Below are 17,917 nucleotides of genomic sequence, written 5' to 3'. Positions count from 1 at the left end.
AGATTTGTAACATAAAACCGGGGGAATGTTTTACACATTGACTTCTATTGAAGCAAAGGCAATTTCAGGCAGGAGACAGCTACAATCAAGCCATTTTTAAATAAAAAATCAGGTCTGTTGGCGTGAATGCTACATTTCTTACAAAGACCTTCTCAAACATAGGGGAGGCGTCAGCCGTGCAAGCACTGACTGCTTGTCATGCCTAACGCCAGAGCGTAAGTAGTATTACTACGCATCCCTCTTGCACGCGCACTGGCCTTGTCGGCTGAAAGATGGCCGATGAAGCGGGTCAGAAGCCAGAGCTTTGCTGTGCACCTGCCTTTCATCCCAAGTCCTTGTTTGCAGAGCACAGCTAGGCAGCCTTGGGTCGCTCTTTTTCCTCTCTGGGACTACCAGCCTGCTGTGTGAGTAGGAACATGGGGAACAGGGGCACAGACAGGAGCAAAGAAAAACCATGTGGAGGCTGGGGGTGGAATTAGTGGAATTGGACTCTGTGGAATTCCGCGGAGTTACCAAAAACACTGCGAGATTCAGCGGAATTCCTCCAACGGGCGGAAATAGGCACGTCCCACTGCTCACGCTGTGATTCAGTCACCAGGAGCTCGTTCCACGTTGAACAATCAGCATGAACGGTACCACGCGGTCGGCCAGCGGGCACAGCTACTCAAGTTGATTTTGCCGCTGCTAGAGTCGATCTTCTACTGAGCGAGAGACTTGTACCCGCAAATGGTCTCGACCACCTACGCCGCCTGCATTGGAAAAATCTCACCAAATGTCCTCCTAGTGAGAGAAAATCATGCCAGGGGATGCCAAATCTCACCTGTGCTCACCAACTTACCATTTTGGCACGCACACCAGAAAAAACTCTGCCATGCGGCGAATGCTGGAATTTGGCTGCAACTCCGTGTTACAAGAGTAATGTGGAGTCGCCAATTCTGCCAATTCCACAAGCGGAATGGAATATTTCGCCCACCCCTAGTGGAGACACAAAGTGGTATGCCCCAGAGGTAACCTTCCAGTCTCTCTTTGAAGTGGTTAGTGGGATTGCTCACCTGTTGTGGGGTGTGTGCAGACTGCAAGTAACAAGTGCAGATCTTGGCATCTCGGAGCCAACCAGTTTCAAGGGTCGCACTTTACAAGCTGCCAGTGACTTCTGCTAACTCATAACTATGAAAAATCTCATGCTGCTGAATCTGTGATTTACATCATATGATAAACTGCAGGCTCCTTGAAGGGCTTAGGTAGCTCAGACAGTGGTCACATGCAGACAATATTCAGGAAACTGACCGATTCATGTTTTATATGCTCCATGCCTGATATACATATCGCATGAAGGCTGCATTTTGATTCAACTCACGGTGAGATTGAATAAAGTAATGTATGCAGACACTTTCATGTATTGCATGCCACTGCCCCAGGCATGGCTGCCAAAGGCAAGGTCTCGCATAAATCCAGCTCCAAGGAGGCTGGACGATGCCCTTGGGTGTGTGATATGTTCAATCAATCAATCAATCAATCATAACATTTGTAAAGTGCGCTACATACCTGTGAGGGTCTCAAGGCGCTGGGGGGGGGGGGGGGAAGGGGGTTTGCTACTGATCGAAGAGCCAGGTCTTGAGAAGTCTTCTGAAGGCAAGCAGGTCCTGGGTCTGTCTTAGGTCGGTGGGGAGAGTGTTCCAGGTCTTGGCGGCGAGGTGGGAGAAGGTGGTTTTCCGGATGCGTGGGACTCTGGCGAGGGCGAGGTTGACATAGCGGAGGCTGCGGGTGGGGGTGTAGAAGCTGAGTCGGTCATTGAGGTATGCTGGTCCGGCGTTGTGTAGGGCTTTGTGTGCATGGATGAGGAGTTTGAAGGTGATCCTCCTATTGACGGGGAGCCAGTGCAGGCCTCTCAGGTGGGGTGTGATGTGACTGCGTCGGGGGACGTCAAGGATCAGTCGTGCTGAGGCGTTCTGGATGCGTTGCAGCCGTCTCATGAGCTTGGTTGTTGTTCCTGCGTAGAGGGCGTTCCCGTAGTCCAGTCTGCTGGTGACGAGGGCCTGGGTGACAGTTTTTCTTGTGTCGGAGGGGATCCATTTGAAGATCCTGCAGAGCATTCGGAGGGTGCTGAAGCAGGACGCGGAGACGGCGTTGACTTGCTTGGCCATGGAGAGGGCGGAATCGAGGATGACCCCCAGGTTGCGTGCGTGGTCACTGGGTTCTGGGGCTGTTCCTAGTGACGTGAGCCACCAGGAGTCATCCCAGGCTGGGCTGAGGGGGTGCGGCCGAGGATGAGGACCTCCGTCTTGTCGGAGTTCAGCTTGAGCCTGCTGTGCTTCATCCGTTCTGCGACGGCCTTCATTCCTCTGTGTAGGTTGGCTTTGGCGGTGTGGGGGTCTTCGGTGAGGGATATGATCAGCTGGGTGTCGTCAGCGTAGGAGATGATGTTGAGGCAGTGTTGTCGTGCGACGTGGGCGAGTGGTGCCATGTAGATATTGAACAGCGTCGGGCTGAGGGAAGATCCCTGAGGAACGCCGCAGATGATCTCGGTGGTCTTGGAGTGGAAGGGTGGGAGGCGGTCGCTCTGGGTTCTGCCGGAGAGGAAAGATGTATATGTTGAACATAATCTTGGGAACCAAGAGTTGCCATTGCCCATGGAGTCCAGTGCTGCTGAACTAGAGAAAGAATCCCAGATTTGTGATGGCCACACTGACTGTCTCAACGCGTGACGTCACTAGAGGGTGGACCTAACCCAGGACCTGGTGCCTACAAAGTTGGGTGAAACCCCCTTCTTGTGTAATGACACTGAGGGTGTTTCACCCTCGCGCGTCCTTAGGAGCTTCCGTGCATGCGCGGTATCAGGCATCAGCTCCTCGAGTTCCCACTCGTTGCCTATTCTCCATGTTGAGTCCGTATCGCAGATTAACCCAAGGCTCTTCCGAGGGATCTCTGCGTTCTCTGTGAGATAAAGGAACCCTGGGACTGACCCACCTCCACAGATGACGTACTGAGATGAAGACCACCTGAGTTAATGTTTCCAGTACTGGACAGACGTCAGTATTCCCTCTTGGTTTTTCATGTGCTGACCTGCCAACTTGAACAAAAATCTCACTGTGCGAGGGAGGGGCGGGGCCTTTGAGGATGCGGGGCCTAAGAGGCACTTTTGCCCCCACCTAGGGTGTCCAGACATCCTGGGTTTCCCCAAACAGCCCCAGTTTTCAAATGGCTGTGCCGGTGTCGGACAGTTTTCTTAATTTTAGGAAGGTTTTTGGGACAAAGGTCAGGTTATTCTGCAAAGCATAATGGAAAGTTATACCCTCCATTCACTGGTGCCTCTGAAGGCTGAAATGTTTTAAGCAATTTATTGGTTTATGTCAGGCAGCACAGGATGGGCACGGCTGCATGGTCCCAGCAGAGGGGAGGCAGGGTGGGTAGGAGGGCAGGGGGAGCTCAGGGAGGAGGAGGTCATGACATAGAGATACATATATAGATAGTTACAGGCCTAGTGTGTGTGTACCTATGCTCATATACAAACATTTGCTAGCACAGTGTGTGTGTGTGTGTGTATGTGTGTATATATTTATATATATATATATATGTGTGTGTGTATATATATTCACCAGGGTATGCAAAAAACAGAGCAGGACAGATATAGAAATAAAGACTAAAGGCTTTAGTCCTACTTTTATGTCTGGCTTGTGATATCCGCTCATCACCAGGAGACTGTGTGATGGGATCCAATATCGTGTGTCAGACGGTGGCACCATGTGAGTTTGCATGTCTGCATCTGGCATTTACATCTGTACACCTGCCAGTACATGGCTACTACTCAATGTCTGATCTGACCCTACAGAAATAAATCAGGGGAATGAGAAGAAAGTTTTATCTCTGCAGATACAGCTATTTCCTGCATCATGCCCAGAAATCCACTACAAATTCCTATAGTCAAGAGGTCAGGGGTCAGTTGAAGCTGTGATCTCCCATCCAGCTTTAGTCCTGGGTGTTTGTCTCCCAAAACCAAGCGTTAGGCTAACCTGGAGTATTTGATAGACTTGTGAAGTTCTCCCCTAGATCAGGAGTTCCCAAACTTTTCTATGCCCCGAACCCCTCGGAAATGGTTGATTCATGTGCGCACCCCCTGCGCCTATTGTTACCGGATTCCTATTATACATAGGGTACAGGCTTTCCCTCTTTGTCACACCCCAAAATGTCGTCTCGCACCCCCAGGTTGGGAACTCCTGCTCTGGGTGCAGTCTTTAATTTCTAAAGATGTTTACAAAACATAATCATTATCAATTACATTTTATTATATGTTTGGGTTAAATTCAAAGGTCTTTACAGGTTGTAGTAAAATTCGCAGGCCGACATAGCACCACCACATTCAATGAAAGACCTATGACACACTAACAGCGCAAACCGGATGCCAGCTTATATTTCTTCACTGTTACCATACATTAAATATGTTAATTCTGATGTCATAGTATGTAGTTAATTTTAATGTGAGACTAAGGGCCCGATTCACAGAACTAACTTAAGACAAAATCCTAAACTTACTACCATTTTGGTATTCACAGAAGGCACTTTCTCATTTTGGTATTCACAGAAGGCACTTACTCATTTCGGTATTCACAGAAGTTAGGAGTCCTAACTTTAGGACTCCTAAATGCCTTCTGTGAATACCGAAAGTCTTAAAATTAGGATTTTTCTCAGTTTAGTAGTAGTATAGTTAGGACTCCTAACTTTAGGACTCCTAAATGCCTTCTGTGAATACCGAAAGTCTTAAAATTAGTATTTTTCTCAATTTAGTAGTCCTAAGTTTAGGACTCCTAACTTTAGGACTCCTAAATGCCTTCTGTGAATACCGAAAGCCTTAAAATTAGGATTTTTCTCAGTTTAGTAGTTGTAAAGTTAGGAGTCCTAACCTTAGGACTCCTAAACTGAGAAAAATCCTAATTTTAAGGCTTTCGGTATTCACAGAAGGCATTTAGGAGGCCTAAAGTTAGGAGTCCTAACCTTAGGACTCCTAAACTGAGAAAAATCCTAATTTTAAGGCTTTCGGTATTCACAGAAGGCATTTAGGAGTCCTAAAGTTAGGAGTCCTAAACTTAGGACTACTAAATTGAGAAAAATCCTAATTTTAAGACTTTCGGTATTCACAGAAGGCATTTAGGAGTCCTAAAGTTAGGACTCCTGACTTCTGTGAATACCGAAATGGTAGTAAGTTTAGGATTTTGTCTTAAGTTAGTTCTGTGAATCGGGCCCTAAGTTTTCCAATGTTGTTCTGCTAGACATCGAGAGGCCATCGATGTGTCGCTGAGCAGACAAGCTTCTAACTCTGGTGAGTCAAGAGCTCCAACCCACGTGGACCGGCTCCTTAAATTGTGGGACCTTCTCAAAATGGAAAAACTAACCGCCTCCATAGACAATGAACTTCCACAGTTTGACAAAATGTGGGTCCCGTGCGTCCCGTTCCTAGCTCGGGACTTCCGTGATCTTTCCTGTCCGACCTGTCGCCCAGTGCTCCGGCTTATACAAGTTGAGAACGCAACAGACCAGCCTGGCAGAGACAGACCACGGCTGTCTTGTCCCCCCCATGATCCAACTCTGGAACTTTGCATACTTCATGATGCCCCGATTACTTACCGGTAATCTTCATTACTCCGAGTCCTAGTCTTCCTCGCCACAGTATTCACATATGAGCCTCCGGCTCCACACAGAACTCCAAGTAAAACTAAAAAAGCAGCTCTCTAGTCTCCCCTCCCTCCTCCAATATGGCCCCCAGTGTCTTCAGCCAATCCCATAAAGGGATACATAGCAAACAACACGACCTGATAAACAAAGCCGCAGACATGAAGCCACCACCAGGGCCGGGAGGGAAGGGAAACTATACTGTGGCGAGGAAGACTAGGACTCGGAGTAATGAAGATTACCGGTAAGTAATCGGGGCATTACCTCCTCGTCCAGTCTTCCTCGCCACAGTATTCACATATGAGCCGATACCAAAGCAATCAGCTTCATGTAAGGAAAAGACCACACCAAAGTGCAGTGAAAAACAAAATTTAATATACAGAGGTACAGCATTCAAAGACAACCTCTCAAGGCATCCCCGCAGTCAGAACAGAAGATGCAAACGAAACAGAACCCCCACCCCCAACCTGGAGGTGGTAATGGGACATGAATGTATGAGGTGAAGACCAAGTAGCAGCCCGGCAAACATCCTCCATGGACACCCCTTTGAAGGAGGCCCAAGACACAGCAACAGAGCGTGTGGAACGCCCCTGAACAGGAAGGGAGGGAACTTCAGAAACCGAAGCATACGCCAACAAAATGGCCTCCTTAATCCAGCGACTGATCGTCGAGAGGGAGGGTTTCAGTCCCTGACGTGACAAACCATAATTGACAAACAAGTTGTCCACTTTGCAAAATGAAGACGTGCGTGACAAATATATCAATAAAGCACGACGAACATCTAAGAGGTGCAACAGGGATTTCTCATCCGAGGAAGGATCAGGACAAAGACATGGAAGCACCACCTCAGAAGACCTGTGAAAATAAGAATCCACTTTCGGAATGAATGTAGGATGAGGGCGCAACACCACCCTGTCCGACAAAACCAACAAAAAGGGAGCAGAACGGAGGAATGCACCCAGCTCCCCCATACGTCTGGCAGAAGCAATCGCCACAAGAAACACCACCTTGAGTGTCAAAAACTTCAACTCCACCGACTCCAAAGGCTCGAAGGGAGCCAACTGCAAGGAGCGCAAAACCAAAGGCAGGTCCCAAGGTGGAGGACACATAATAGGACGGGGGCGTTGGAAAGAGAGAGACTTAAAAAGTCTAGCAACCAAAGGCGAAACAGAAATCAAAGGGAGGACATGGAACGCCTGAATCGCAGCCCACTGAGCCCGAAGAGTCGAAATGGCCAAGCCCAGCACAAATCCATCATTCAAAAAATCCAAAATGCGAGCCGGATCCAACGAAGCCACCGACAGATCGTGACACAGACACCAAGAAACAAAATTATCCCAGTGTTTTGCATAGGATTTAAGAGTAGAAGGTCTCCTGGATTGTTGAATGACCCCAGCCACAGCCAATGAACAGCCAGTGCGCATCAACGAATCCCTTTCAAGAGCCAGGCCCGCAGACCCAAGGAACGGAACACAGGCAGAGGAAGAAGAGGACCCAACAGAGGGTAAGGACGGAATGGCAAGGCCCACCCCGGAGACACAGCCAATTCCAACATCAGGGGATACCAAGGGCGACGCATCCAACCCGGAGCAATGAAAAGCACAAAGGATCCCTCCCTCTTGATCTTCTGCAAGACCACCGGAATCAGGGGAACAGGAGGAAAGGCATACAATAGACCCTTCGGCCAAGGGAACGACAGGGCATCCACCCTCCATGCATCCCGGCAAGGCATAATTGTGCAAAAGCAAGTGAATCATCGTGAAAAAACAACTAACTACTACCCCCAAACTAGATATCCAAGGACATAACGGTACCGCTGAAGCAGGAACCTAGCCCCACTCACCTGGACACAGGCGACACAGCACTTGGAGGAGTGCAGAAAAAAAGAACAGGTCGTGTTGTTTGCTATGTATCCCTTTATGGGATTGGCTGAAGACACTGGGGGCCATATTGGAGGAGGGAGGGGAGACTAGAGCGCTGCTTTTTTAGTTTTACTTGTAGTTCTGTGTGGAGCCGGAGGCTCATATGTGAATACTGTGGCGAGGAAGACTGGACGAGGAGGTAATGGAGTCATTGCCAAGAGGAAGGCCCCCTGTTCCACCTTACCTGCCACTGGATGTAGGTGAGACCGTTTGCTTTGTTTCTTGAGAAAATAAATACAAAACTATTTGAACCATGAATATGTTGAATGCACTAAAATGAAACTTCTTGCCAAAGTTTTTGTGAGCAAGAGACGCCACCGTAGACAAAATAGCAAAGAAGGAGAAAGAGAGAGATTCCAGCAGAAATAGGAGAATATGAAGTAAGTCTTTATGGGAACCAGAGAACTCAACAGAAAATGCCAAAAGCATCCACCTGGAACAGGCATTCTTGGTCCCACCAAGGCTAGGCATAGAAGGGTCTGGGGGAGTATTTCTCAGAGATGATGGAACTCTATTTTTCCGTCGCAGTGGGTTGCTATTACTGTTACTCACTTATCGAGTTCATGAAAGGGCGTTTCAGAAGCGACATCTGCGTCTCAGACATGAGGCACAAAATGCATTCCTAAAGCCAATAGATATCCCCTAACAATGATAGTGTCAAACTATTGGCTTTGCTAATGCTTGTTTGCAAATAAAAAAAGTTTAAAAATATTTTTAAATAGTGGAGGAACCGCAAAACCACATCTTAAGGTAACTCAAAAATGTACATTGAATTTAATATTTTTCATATTTGACAATTGTATTGTTTATTTTGTCCAATATATTCCAAACAAGACATTCTGGGCAGAATTTGAAAAACCTGTAGCATGTGGACCAGATTTAAAATAACACAGAGGTCTAGTTGTAGACACGTTAAAGAACATAACAGCATCTGACGTCAATTTAAATCAAACGTTTGCCAAGGCCTATTTTACTTTCCACAAAATTAAAAACTGAAAGAAATGCTCTGGCCTTTTGCTTCTCTGCAGCAGCCCTGAAAACAGAGCTCATGGGACGCCAGGAGATGAGAAATCGCCTTCCTAGTCAGGCCTCAAATGCCAGTAACTGAAGGGGTCGGGCCCAAAGGACAGGAGTCAGGTAGGGCCGTAATACTTATCAAATCCAACAAGGGGCCCTGACTCCTTTGAACTTGAACTTGAGCTCTTTTTACTTTAGAGCAGTAATCAGTCAACAAGTATTTCTGTTTGAATGGGTTATTTATTTAACCATTCCTTTAAGAAATGCGGTTTTTTTTGCATTCCCCTTTGCTTGAAAACGCTGTACAGCTAAAAGGCTTGCCATTTTGTTAAGTGATAATATAATGACGTTTGTTCTGACTTATTGTACATAGTGATGTTTTACTTTATTGTTTGTTTATAAATGTATTTTGTGAACTGTTTATTGCATCGTGTTATGTCAATTGAAAATCAAGTGTTTTCTTTTCATGCATTTGAATTTTGGTTAAAAAAGGGCCCCTTGTTGGATTTGATAAGTTAAATGAATACAGCAGCCTGACCATGTCTCAGCAGTGTGGCCATGTCTCAGCAGCCTGACCATTTCTCAGTAGCGTGGCCATGTCTCAACAGCGTGACCACGTCTCAGCAGCCTGATCACGTCTCAGCAGCCTGACCACGTCACAGCAGACTGACCATGTCTCAGCAGCCTTACCATGTCTCAGCAGCGTGACTATGTCTCAGCAGCCTGACCATGTCTCAGCAGCGTGACCATGTCTCAGGAGCTTGACCATGTCTCAGCAGCGTGGCCATGTCTCAGCAGCCTGACCATGTCTCAACAGCGTGACCATTTCTCAGCAGCCTGACCATGTCTTAGCAGCGTGACCATGTCTCAGGAGCCTGACCATGTCTCAGCAGCTTGTCCATGTCTCAGCAGCGTGACCATGTCTCAGCAGCCTGACCATGTCTCAGCAGCCTGACCATGTCTCAGCAGCATGACCATGTCTCAGCAGCGTGACAATGTGTTAGCAGCCTGGCCATGTCTCAGCAGCCTGACCATGTCTCAGCAGCGTGACCATGTCTCAGCAGCCTGACCATGTCTTACTTAGCAGCGTGACCATGTCTCAGCAGCCTGACCATGTCTCAGCAGCGTGACCATGTATCAGCAGCTTGACCATGTCTCAACAACGTGACCATGTCTCAGCAGCCTGACCATGTCTCAGCAGCCTGACCATGTCTCAGCAGCCTGACCATGTCTCAGCAGCGTGACCATTTTTCAGCAGCGTGACCATGTCTCAGAAGCATGACCATGTCTCAGCAGCGTCAGCATGCCTCAGCATGCCTCAGCAGCATCAATGCTGCCATTGTGTGCCATGACTTGAACTTTGATGCATCACATGAAAGGTAGGAGAGAAAACACACGCGTCCTGATAAACTCAGCTTTGTAGTCAAACCCCATCAGTAATGGACTTGTTGTTGTGCTTTTACGGATGAGCCTGGAGGGCTGAGGAACAAACACCGAGAGCGTTTTGGCGGAGATGCGAGGGAGGAAGCAGTAAATGGGAGGGAGATCAAGAAAACGCATGCACTCTGATGGAGTGCTGAGAGCAAGAAAAAAAGCATTTGCAAACCCAATAGGTTTTGCCTTTGACAACTTTTGGCTTTGTCAATAAAACAGACTATGACATGGCAGGCTTCACCACACATGCGTTGCCGACAAAACGACACAGCCATGTATTTGTATTTTTATTTGCTGATCAGACAAATGCACAAAAGCATTTTTTGAAGCGAGGATGGTGGAGTGAAAGGTGAAGGGGAGCCACATGGAGGGCACCGGTGGGAAGCGTCACTGAGGGTGGGGATGAAAACAATGGAGGGTGGGGTGAGGAGGAGAAGCAACGGGTGACAAAGAAGCAGGGCGTGGATGGAGGAAAACGCAATTAGGGCGTACACAAGAGAGAGGGCAACATTGAGGTGGGCAGGGAGAAGCACACGGGTGACCGACAGAAACATGGAGTGCAGGGGGAGAGGAGACAGCTGAAAAAAATGCACTCTCATGTAGTGGTTGGTGAATAAGAAAAGTAGTAGTGCTTGAAAAGAAAGTAACAGAAGCATAGAAGGCAGACAATCAAAAAAGATGGTAAAGAGGCTATGCTCCATGGGAGGGACAAACACAAGATTGACAAACGCTGGACACGAATAGGAATCAGCCGAGTGAGTGACAGGAAGGCCATTCTAATCGAAGCAATGGGCGGGCTGCAAGCCTCTGTATGTTAGCCCACATTATGTATTTCACAACTTGTGCTGTCTGGTAGACTTGCCCTAAAAAGTAATCCCCTAATGTGAGTTGTGGAAGCATACAAGTCATCTAATCAAAAGGATGGCAAATAAGCTGCGCACAGGGGAGGGACCCACATAAGAGGAAGGAATGTCATTGAATAAGAAGCAAGCAAATAAGACTGACAAGAAAACCAACCAATGATGGCCAATGCCCATGGTAAGTCTTAGCATCAAACATGATAGGCCTTCAAAAAGAGACAGACACCTAAAGGTGACTGTAGGTTAGAAATGAAGAGGCACCAACCCTCTGTGAGACCATCTAAAGTACAAAGTGACTGCTCCTGAAACAGGCACCCAGCAAACCGTGGACACAAGAGCCTGCAAGCAGGGACGAGACAATGGAAGGGACAGGGTTTGCCTACAAGAAAAAACAGCCGCAAACCTATGAACAAAAGGTCTTACATGCAACACAAGGGTTAACAGGACACAATCATTAAACTACTCAGGAGGCTCATGAACAGCAAAGGAGCACTGGAAATATGGGGCTGCAATAAAGAACAAGGCATAAGAAAGGGTAAAGTGGACCCAGAGCACATAAGAGCCGAATACAATTATGTGAAAGGGAAATTAGTCTGTGACATTAACGACCCTTGGGACAGATGCCTCAGCCCTCCTGGCTCTGCCAGCCAGACCATTCACAGCCCTGGCGAGGTGGATGCCACGTCGCTGAGTCTGATGTAGGTGTGGGTGGTAGCTGGCAGAATTCACCCTAGTGTAATAACTCGCCATTACCGCAAAAATACTCAGAATTATGCGTAATTATGTGAGAAGCGCAATCCAGCATTTAGCACTATTTCCTTTGTGCAAAATGCACCCACACGCTAAAACTGGCCCGAGGCTGCGTTACGCGCTAGGAAAATAGCGCTCAATACTACAGGACACGTACAGCAGTAGCTGCGGCTGCTCGCTCTCTCTTCCAATTTAAGCATACTTTATTGCTTGATTAGTAAAATCATTACAATCCCAAAAAAAAAACTTAAAACATTATTCAAACGTTTTTCCCTAGACTACACCCATCACATTCAATAAAAGTAAACAATAACATTATTAAATAAGGGTTCTCTTCTGGAAGGGGATAGCCTGTGTTTTGCACACACAAGGTAGCATTATGTTAATAAGTACATTTGATGAAGGTAAGAGTCCCTTCTGAGAACAAGGTAGCCACCAAACTGGAGTAAGTACAACGTAGCGCAGAAAGGACTACATGTCCGTGGGCCAAATGAGGCGTCAGAGGGTGTTAAACGACTGGGGAGCTTAGGGCCATCGTATCTGGCTATTCGACCATAGATTGATACATGGATTCTCTTAATCGGGTTTAGCTTAATCTGTATTGTGCTGGCCCAGATTTTATGTGAAATTCAAAGTTGCAGTGGGCAGTAGCGAAGCGTTGCTGTTGCGTCGATTCCTCATTCATAACTTCAGCATTGGAGCTAGGCTCGGACCTGTCTGCTTTTTGTAGAATTTAGAGAGGCTGATTCGAAGAGCCATGGGCCATGTTATCAAGGAACAGCGATAACATTATCGCCACTTTAGCGGCAGGAAACTGCCGCAAAAGCGGCGATAATGGGCTTGCTAATATGCCCTTGTGAATTCCCATAGAAGCGTAGGTTCACACCAGAACCTGGGCTTCTATGGGAATTCACAAGGGCATATTATCAAGCCAATTATTGCCGCTAAAGCGGCGATAATGTTATCGCCGTTCCTTGATAATATGGCCCCATATCTTTCATAACAATATCACTGCGGTGCCTGGCAAGTGTGCCCCTAGTGTCGATGTTAATCCCCAGGTATTTATATGTTTTTCCCACTGAGAGCTCTCCTGCTGTTTGTTGTTCCTCTGCGCCTGCGGTAGGATTTTTGCCCCAAATTACTCATGATTACTCAAACTGGCGTAATCGCATCATTTCAGTAATTCCATATCACACAGGTAATGCATAGTTACTGAAATTACTCGGATGGCTCCTGTATCATTAAAGTCTCGCCCGGGCCTAGTCAGCTGGCAGCGGGCAGGAGGGACTCACCTGTTGTGCACCATGTTCATCACCATCCAGTCGGAGGGGTAAACCGTCTTCCCAATCAGGTCCTTGAACATTATGAAGGTCTCCATCAGGAAGTCCTGCAAGACAGAAGCGATCGGACAATGACGCAAGTCAGACTGGGATCAGCATCACAATGGGCTATCGCCGCGGGGAATATTTACAAAAAAGTCATGCAGCGAAGCGCAGCGCAGCGCAGCAAGTCACCTTGCTGCGCTGCGTGACAGGGAAAGGGCAGGAATGAGCTGTAGTAAAAATATACAGCGCATTGCTGCCCTTGATTCTGCGCTGGCGCTCTTTCTATGTGTGATACAGGATGCAGCACAGAGAGAAAGAGGCAGTAACGAGGAAAGATAAAGATATTTCTCCTGGTTATGCTTCCCCTGGGAAGGTCCAAGATTCTGGCGCATTCCCAGGTTTACAAGTTCTTGTAAATCTGGGGAAGCGTCAAAATCCATGTGAGTTGCATTGGAACACCCGTGCAAAGTCCATAGAACTAATTCCCAGGGCAGAGTAGCGCATCGCAGCAATTTGTGCTGCGTTGCTCGACTACAGATTTATGAAGCCACCCAGAGCCATGCAAAGTGGATTTGCGTGGCTTCATAAATCTGTGGTCGAGGGTTGCTTTACGCATGTATCACGTTGCATGGTGCAAATGCAATGCAAGCCTCTTGTAAATATGACCCTTTATACAGGAGAAACTCAGCAAAAGCTATGGAAATCTATTGCACGTAGAAGAGACCCAGCAAAACCAACCGGCCATGTACTGCGTACAGTGGAAACTCAGCAAAACCAACGGGCTACGTACTTAGTACAATGGAAGCCCAGCAAAACCAATGGGCTACGCACTGCGTACAGTGGAAACTCAGCAAAAGCTATGGAAATCTATTGCACGTAGAAGAGACCCAGCAAATCCAACGGGCTACGCACTGCGTACAGTGGAAGCTCAGCAAAACGAACGGGCTACGCACTGCGTACAATGGAAGCTCAGCAAAACCAACGGGCTACGCACTGCGTACAGTGGAAGCTCAGCAAAACCAACGGGCTACGCACTGCGTACAGTGGAAGCTCAGCAAAACCAACGGGCTACGCACTGCGTACAGTGGAAGCTCAGCAAAACCAACGGGCTACGCACTGCGTACAGTGGAAGCTCAGCAAAACCAACGGGCTACGCACTGCGTACAGTGGAAGCTCAGCAAAACCAACGGGCTACGCACTGCGTACAGTGGAAACTCAGCAAAACCAATGGTCTTCCTACTGGGAACAGGAGAAAATAGCAACAACCACAGTTCAATGCTATCAATACATAAAATTAGAATTAGTGTCACTGGACTAATGTAGAACACCACCGATGCGGTACAAGATGTTACGGTTCCCATATTGGCCAAGGCCCATGTACAAGGCACAGGATAGACTGTACCTGAGGCAACGCACATCTTATTTTATGGAAAATGTAGCGCTTGTCAATAGCTCCCTGAAGGCAACACATGCAGGTGAGAGTGTGTTGGAAAGAACAGTTGAGGACTGCATCCATCAGCAGAACCCATTCCAGAGGGCACCGGGGCAGTGCCCAGCCCTGGCGTTACTGGGTCTAACCCTTGGGGTTGAGGCCCGTTACTCCAGATGTTCCAAGGCCCGACTTACTATGGATCCCGAGCATCTGGCCACGGTCCCCTCCTGCACTTGACTCTCAGTCGTAGCATAGGTCGAGCTGTCCAAGGCTTGCTCGGGGGGGGGGGGGGGGGGTAACATATACAGGGGAGTGAACACAGGCTCAAAACTCAATCGGTGCAAAGCAGCAATAAATCATTGTCCAGCCAAATTCTCACTTTCATAAAGAAAACTAAAAAAGAGAAGTCTTTTATTTCTGCTACTAACAACACAAAAGGAAAATACGACATTGACAAACGTTTCTTTAGGCGATCCCCCGGGTCACACTCACTCCTCACACTCCCAATGATGTTGGTTATTCCTATTCACTAAAGGCAAAATCCAGGGTAGTCCGAGTCTCAAGAGTCTATTGTGACTCTATTCTAAAGTCAACAATGTTCCAGTGCCACAGCGCTAATTAGCAAGCAAGCTCCCCTGGGGCCCACTAGCTTGAAACCAGGCTTACCAGCACCTGCAGGCCTGGAGCATCAGGAGTGCTCGGAGCGGCAGGTGAGTTTGCCGCACATGGCCCCGGTGGGCTGCACTCAGTGGGTGCAGAGTTCCTCACGCACGGTTGTACTACCAAAGTGGATGGAGGTTCTTTGTGGCTCCTGTTTGCAGGATGAGTGTCAGATCTGCCCCATGGTGGAGGTAGGGATGTGATGATCTTGTAGCGGGTGCCTTGCCTTGATGACTGTGCGCATGTGCTCCGATAGCAGCCTCACTTCTCCGGTGGAGGGATGTTGATCAGGCTGCAAAGCATGCTGCTTCTAGTAACCCCCCTCTAGCATACGGGAACACCATATCCTCCAAGTGCCCATGCTTCAGCCTGGTTGGCACAATGAAGTCTTCAGTGGTGGTACTTCCTGGCATATGAGGTCGTGGCTCACCACCTCACGAGTGCTAGGACCCTCACAGCATGGCAGTCATCTTGCGGTGGCCTCTCCTGGCATACAAGATTGAGGCTCAGCACAGTTCAAATACTACGGCCTTCACAGCATGGTCATCTTCTTACAGTGGCTTATTCTCGCATATGGGGTTGCCAGCTCCCCACTACACGGCCCGATCAGCACAACGATGCACAAGGCTCATTTGATGGAGGCCCTCCCCTCGCATACTTCATTCTGCACAAAGGCAACGTCCCCCTCACACCTCGCAAAGGGACTCCACTCAAAAAGACTCCCCACTAGACCTCGCTCCCTCCAGCGCTCTCCTTTTCCTCACTCGGCACACTGGTCTTGGCAAGCAGCAGACGCTGGTGCTCCAGGCTCCAGTGCAGGGGACTCTCACTTCCCTGGCTTATGTTCCCTCACCCAGCAGGTAGCTTAGCAGGCATTGGCCCCCAGCCCTGGTCACAGGGATGCAGCAAAACACAAATGTATCTGAGCGATTCCTCTAGCTCCACCTGCTTCACCATGAAGCCCTGGGTCTCCTAAAATGGAAGCCAGGCTCCTCCATGGATTGTACCATTCACAGGGCACACATACAACTAGTACATGCATACAGTCCATACACTGCACAGTGCTGTATCCTTCCTGTACTGGACAATTCTTAGGCACACATACACCCAGCAGATGCATTTAACATGCATGTTCTGCACAGCACTGTATTCTTCATGTGTTTTACCTATCACAGGCAAACATACATTCAGCACATGCATTTAAGCTGCACGATTACACAGTACTACATCCTCCATGTATTGTACTGCCCACAGGTACCCAAAAACCCAGCATATGTTTTCAACATGCATGCACTGCACAATACTGAATTATCCCTGTATTGTACCTTCCTAGGAACACGTACACCCAGTGGAGATACACCACTCATGTGTTGAGCACCACTACACACCAAACTGATGTAGACCAAGGGTGAGTTAAGCACACAGCAGCAGAACTTTAACTGAGTGGACCTGTAGGCCTCGCTCCAGTCACACAGGCTAAAAAGGACTTGTTCACTCTGACTGGTCACAACGCTGTTTGCTGTCACCACTGGGCTCGTGCTGCTTAACTCCTGGTGAAGGTTGTAGCCTTCCACCACTACCTCCTGGTCCAACAAGACCTTAAACCATGAGACAGGCCTATGCCATGGCACACACGCATAATCCCTGATAAAAATCAGCATTATGGATCCTAACCTCAGTACAGTTGGGGGGCTCAGGACAGGGGCACGTGTCCCTTATCACTAAGAGGACTTGTCCTTCCCAACAAAAGTAATGAGATCAATGTGAGAGTGGGAGCATACTGGCGAACAAAACAACCCATGGGGAAGAGTTCCACTTCGATACGTTTGCATGGTGAAACCTTTTCGCAATGTTGGATAAGTTACAAAAAATAGATGAGGCATGGTGAAACACGTGTGCAGTGTTGGATACATTATAAAACATGGATGAGGCATGGTGAAACACATGTGCAATGTTGGATAAGTTACAAAAAATGGATGAGGCATGGTGAAACACATGTGCAATGTTGGATACATTATAGAACATGGAAGAGGCATGGTGAAACACGTGTGCAATGTTGGATACGTTACAAAACATGGACAAGGCATGATGAAACACTTGTGCAATGTTGGATAAGTTACGAAACATGGATGAGGCACGGTGAAACATGTGTGCAATGTTGGTTAAGTTACAAAACATGGATGAGGCATGGTGAAACACATGTGAAATGTTGGATACATTATAAAACATGGATGAGGCATGGTGAAACATGTGTGCAATGTTGGATAAGTTACAAAAAATGGATGAGGCATGGTGAAACACGTGTGCAATGTTGGATACGTTACAAAACATGGACAAGGCATGATGAAACACTTGTGCAATGTTGGATAAGTTACGAAACATGGATGAGGCACGGTGAAACATGTGTGCAATGTTGGTTAAGTTACAAAACATGGATGAGGCATGGTGAAACACATGTGAAATGTTGGATACATTATAAAACATGGATGAGGCATGGTGAAACATGTGTGCAATGTTGGATAAGTTACAAAAAATGGATGAGGCATGGTGAAACACGTGTGCAATGTTGGATAAGTTACAAAACATGGATGAGGCATGGTGAAACATGTGCAATGTTGGATAAGTTACAAAAAATGGATGAGGCATGGTGAAACACGTGTGCAATGTTGGATAAGTTGCAAAACATGGATGAGGCATTGTGAAACACATATGCAATGTTGGATAGGTTGCAAAACATGGATGAGGCATTGTGAAACACATGTGCAATATAGGATTAGTTACAAAACATGGTTGTGTGCAATGTATGATAAGTTACAAAACATGGATGAGGCATGGTGAAACACGTGTGCAATG

General features: G+C 47.6%; 1 protein-coding gene across 1 annotated transcript in view; it reads right to left on the bottom strand.

The window, feature by feature from the left end:
• Positions 1-17,917, bottom strand: part of LOC146863455 (dedicator of cytokinesis protein 2-like) — a 2,657,619-nt gene that overhangs the window by 445,090 nt on the left and 2,194,612 nt on the right. The window contains exon 30 of the mRNA XM_085642885.1: positions 12,940-13,034. Within this exon, the coding sequence (XP_085499011.1) occupies positions 12,940-13,034 (95 nt within the window). The remainder of the gene's footprint in view (positions 1-12,939; positions 13,035-17,917) is intronic.

The sequence above is a fragment of the Triturus cristatus genome, chromosome 2_2 (assembly GCF_964204655.1).
Source record: "Triturus cristatus chromosome 2_2, aTriCri1.1, whole genome shotgun sequence".
Taxonomy (NCBI): Eukaryota; Metazoa; Chordata; class Amphibia; order Caudata; family Salamandridae; genus Triturus; species Triturus cristatus.
The sequence above is the reverse complement of the archived record's forward strand: the minus strand, read 5'-3'. Positions and strand labels throughout refer to the sequence as shown.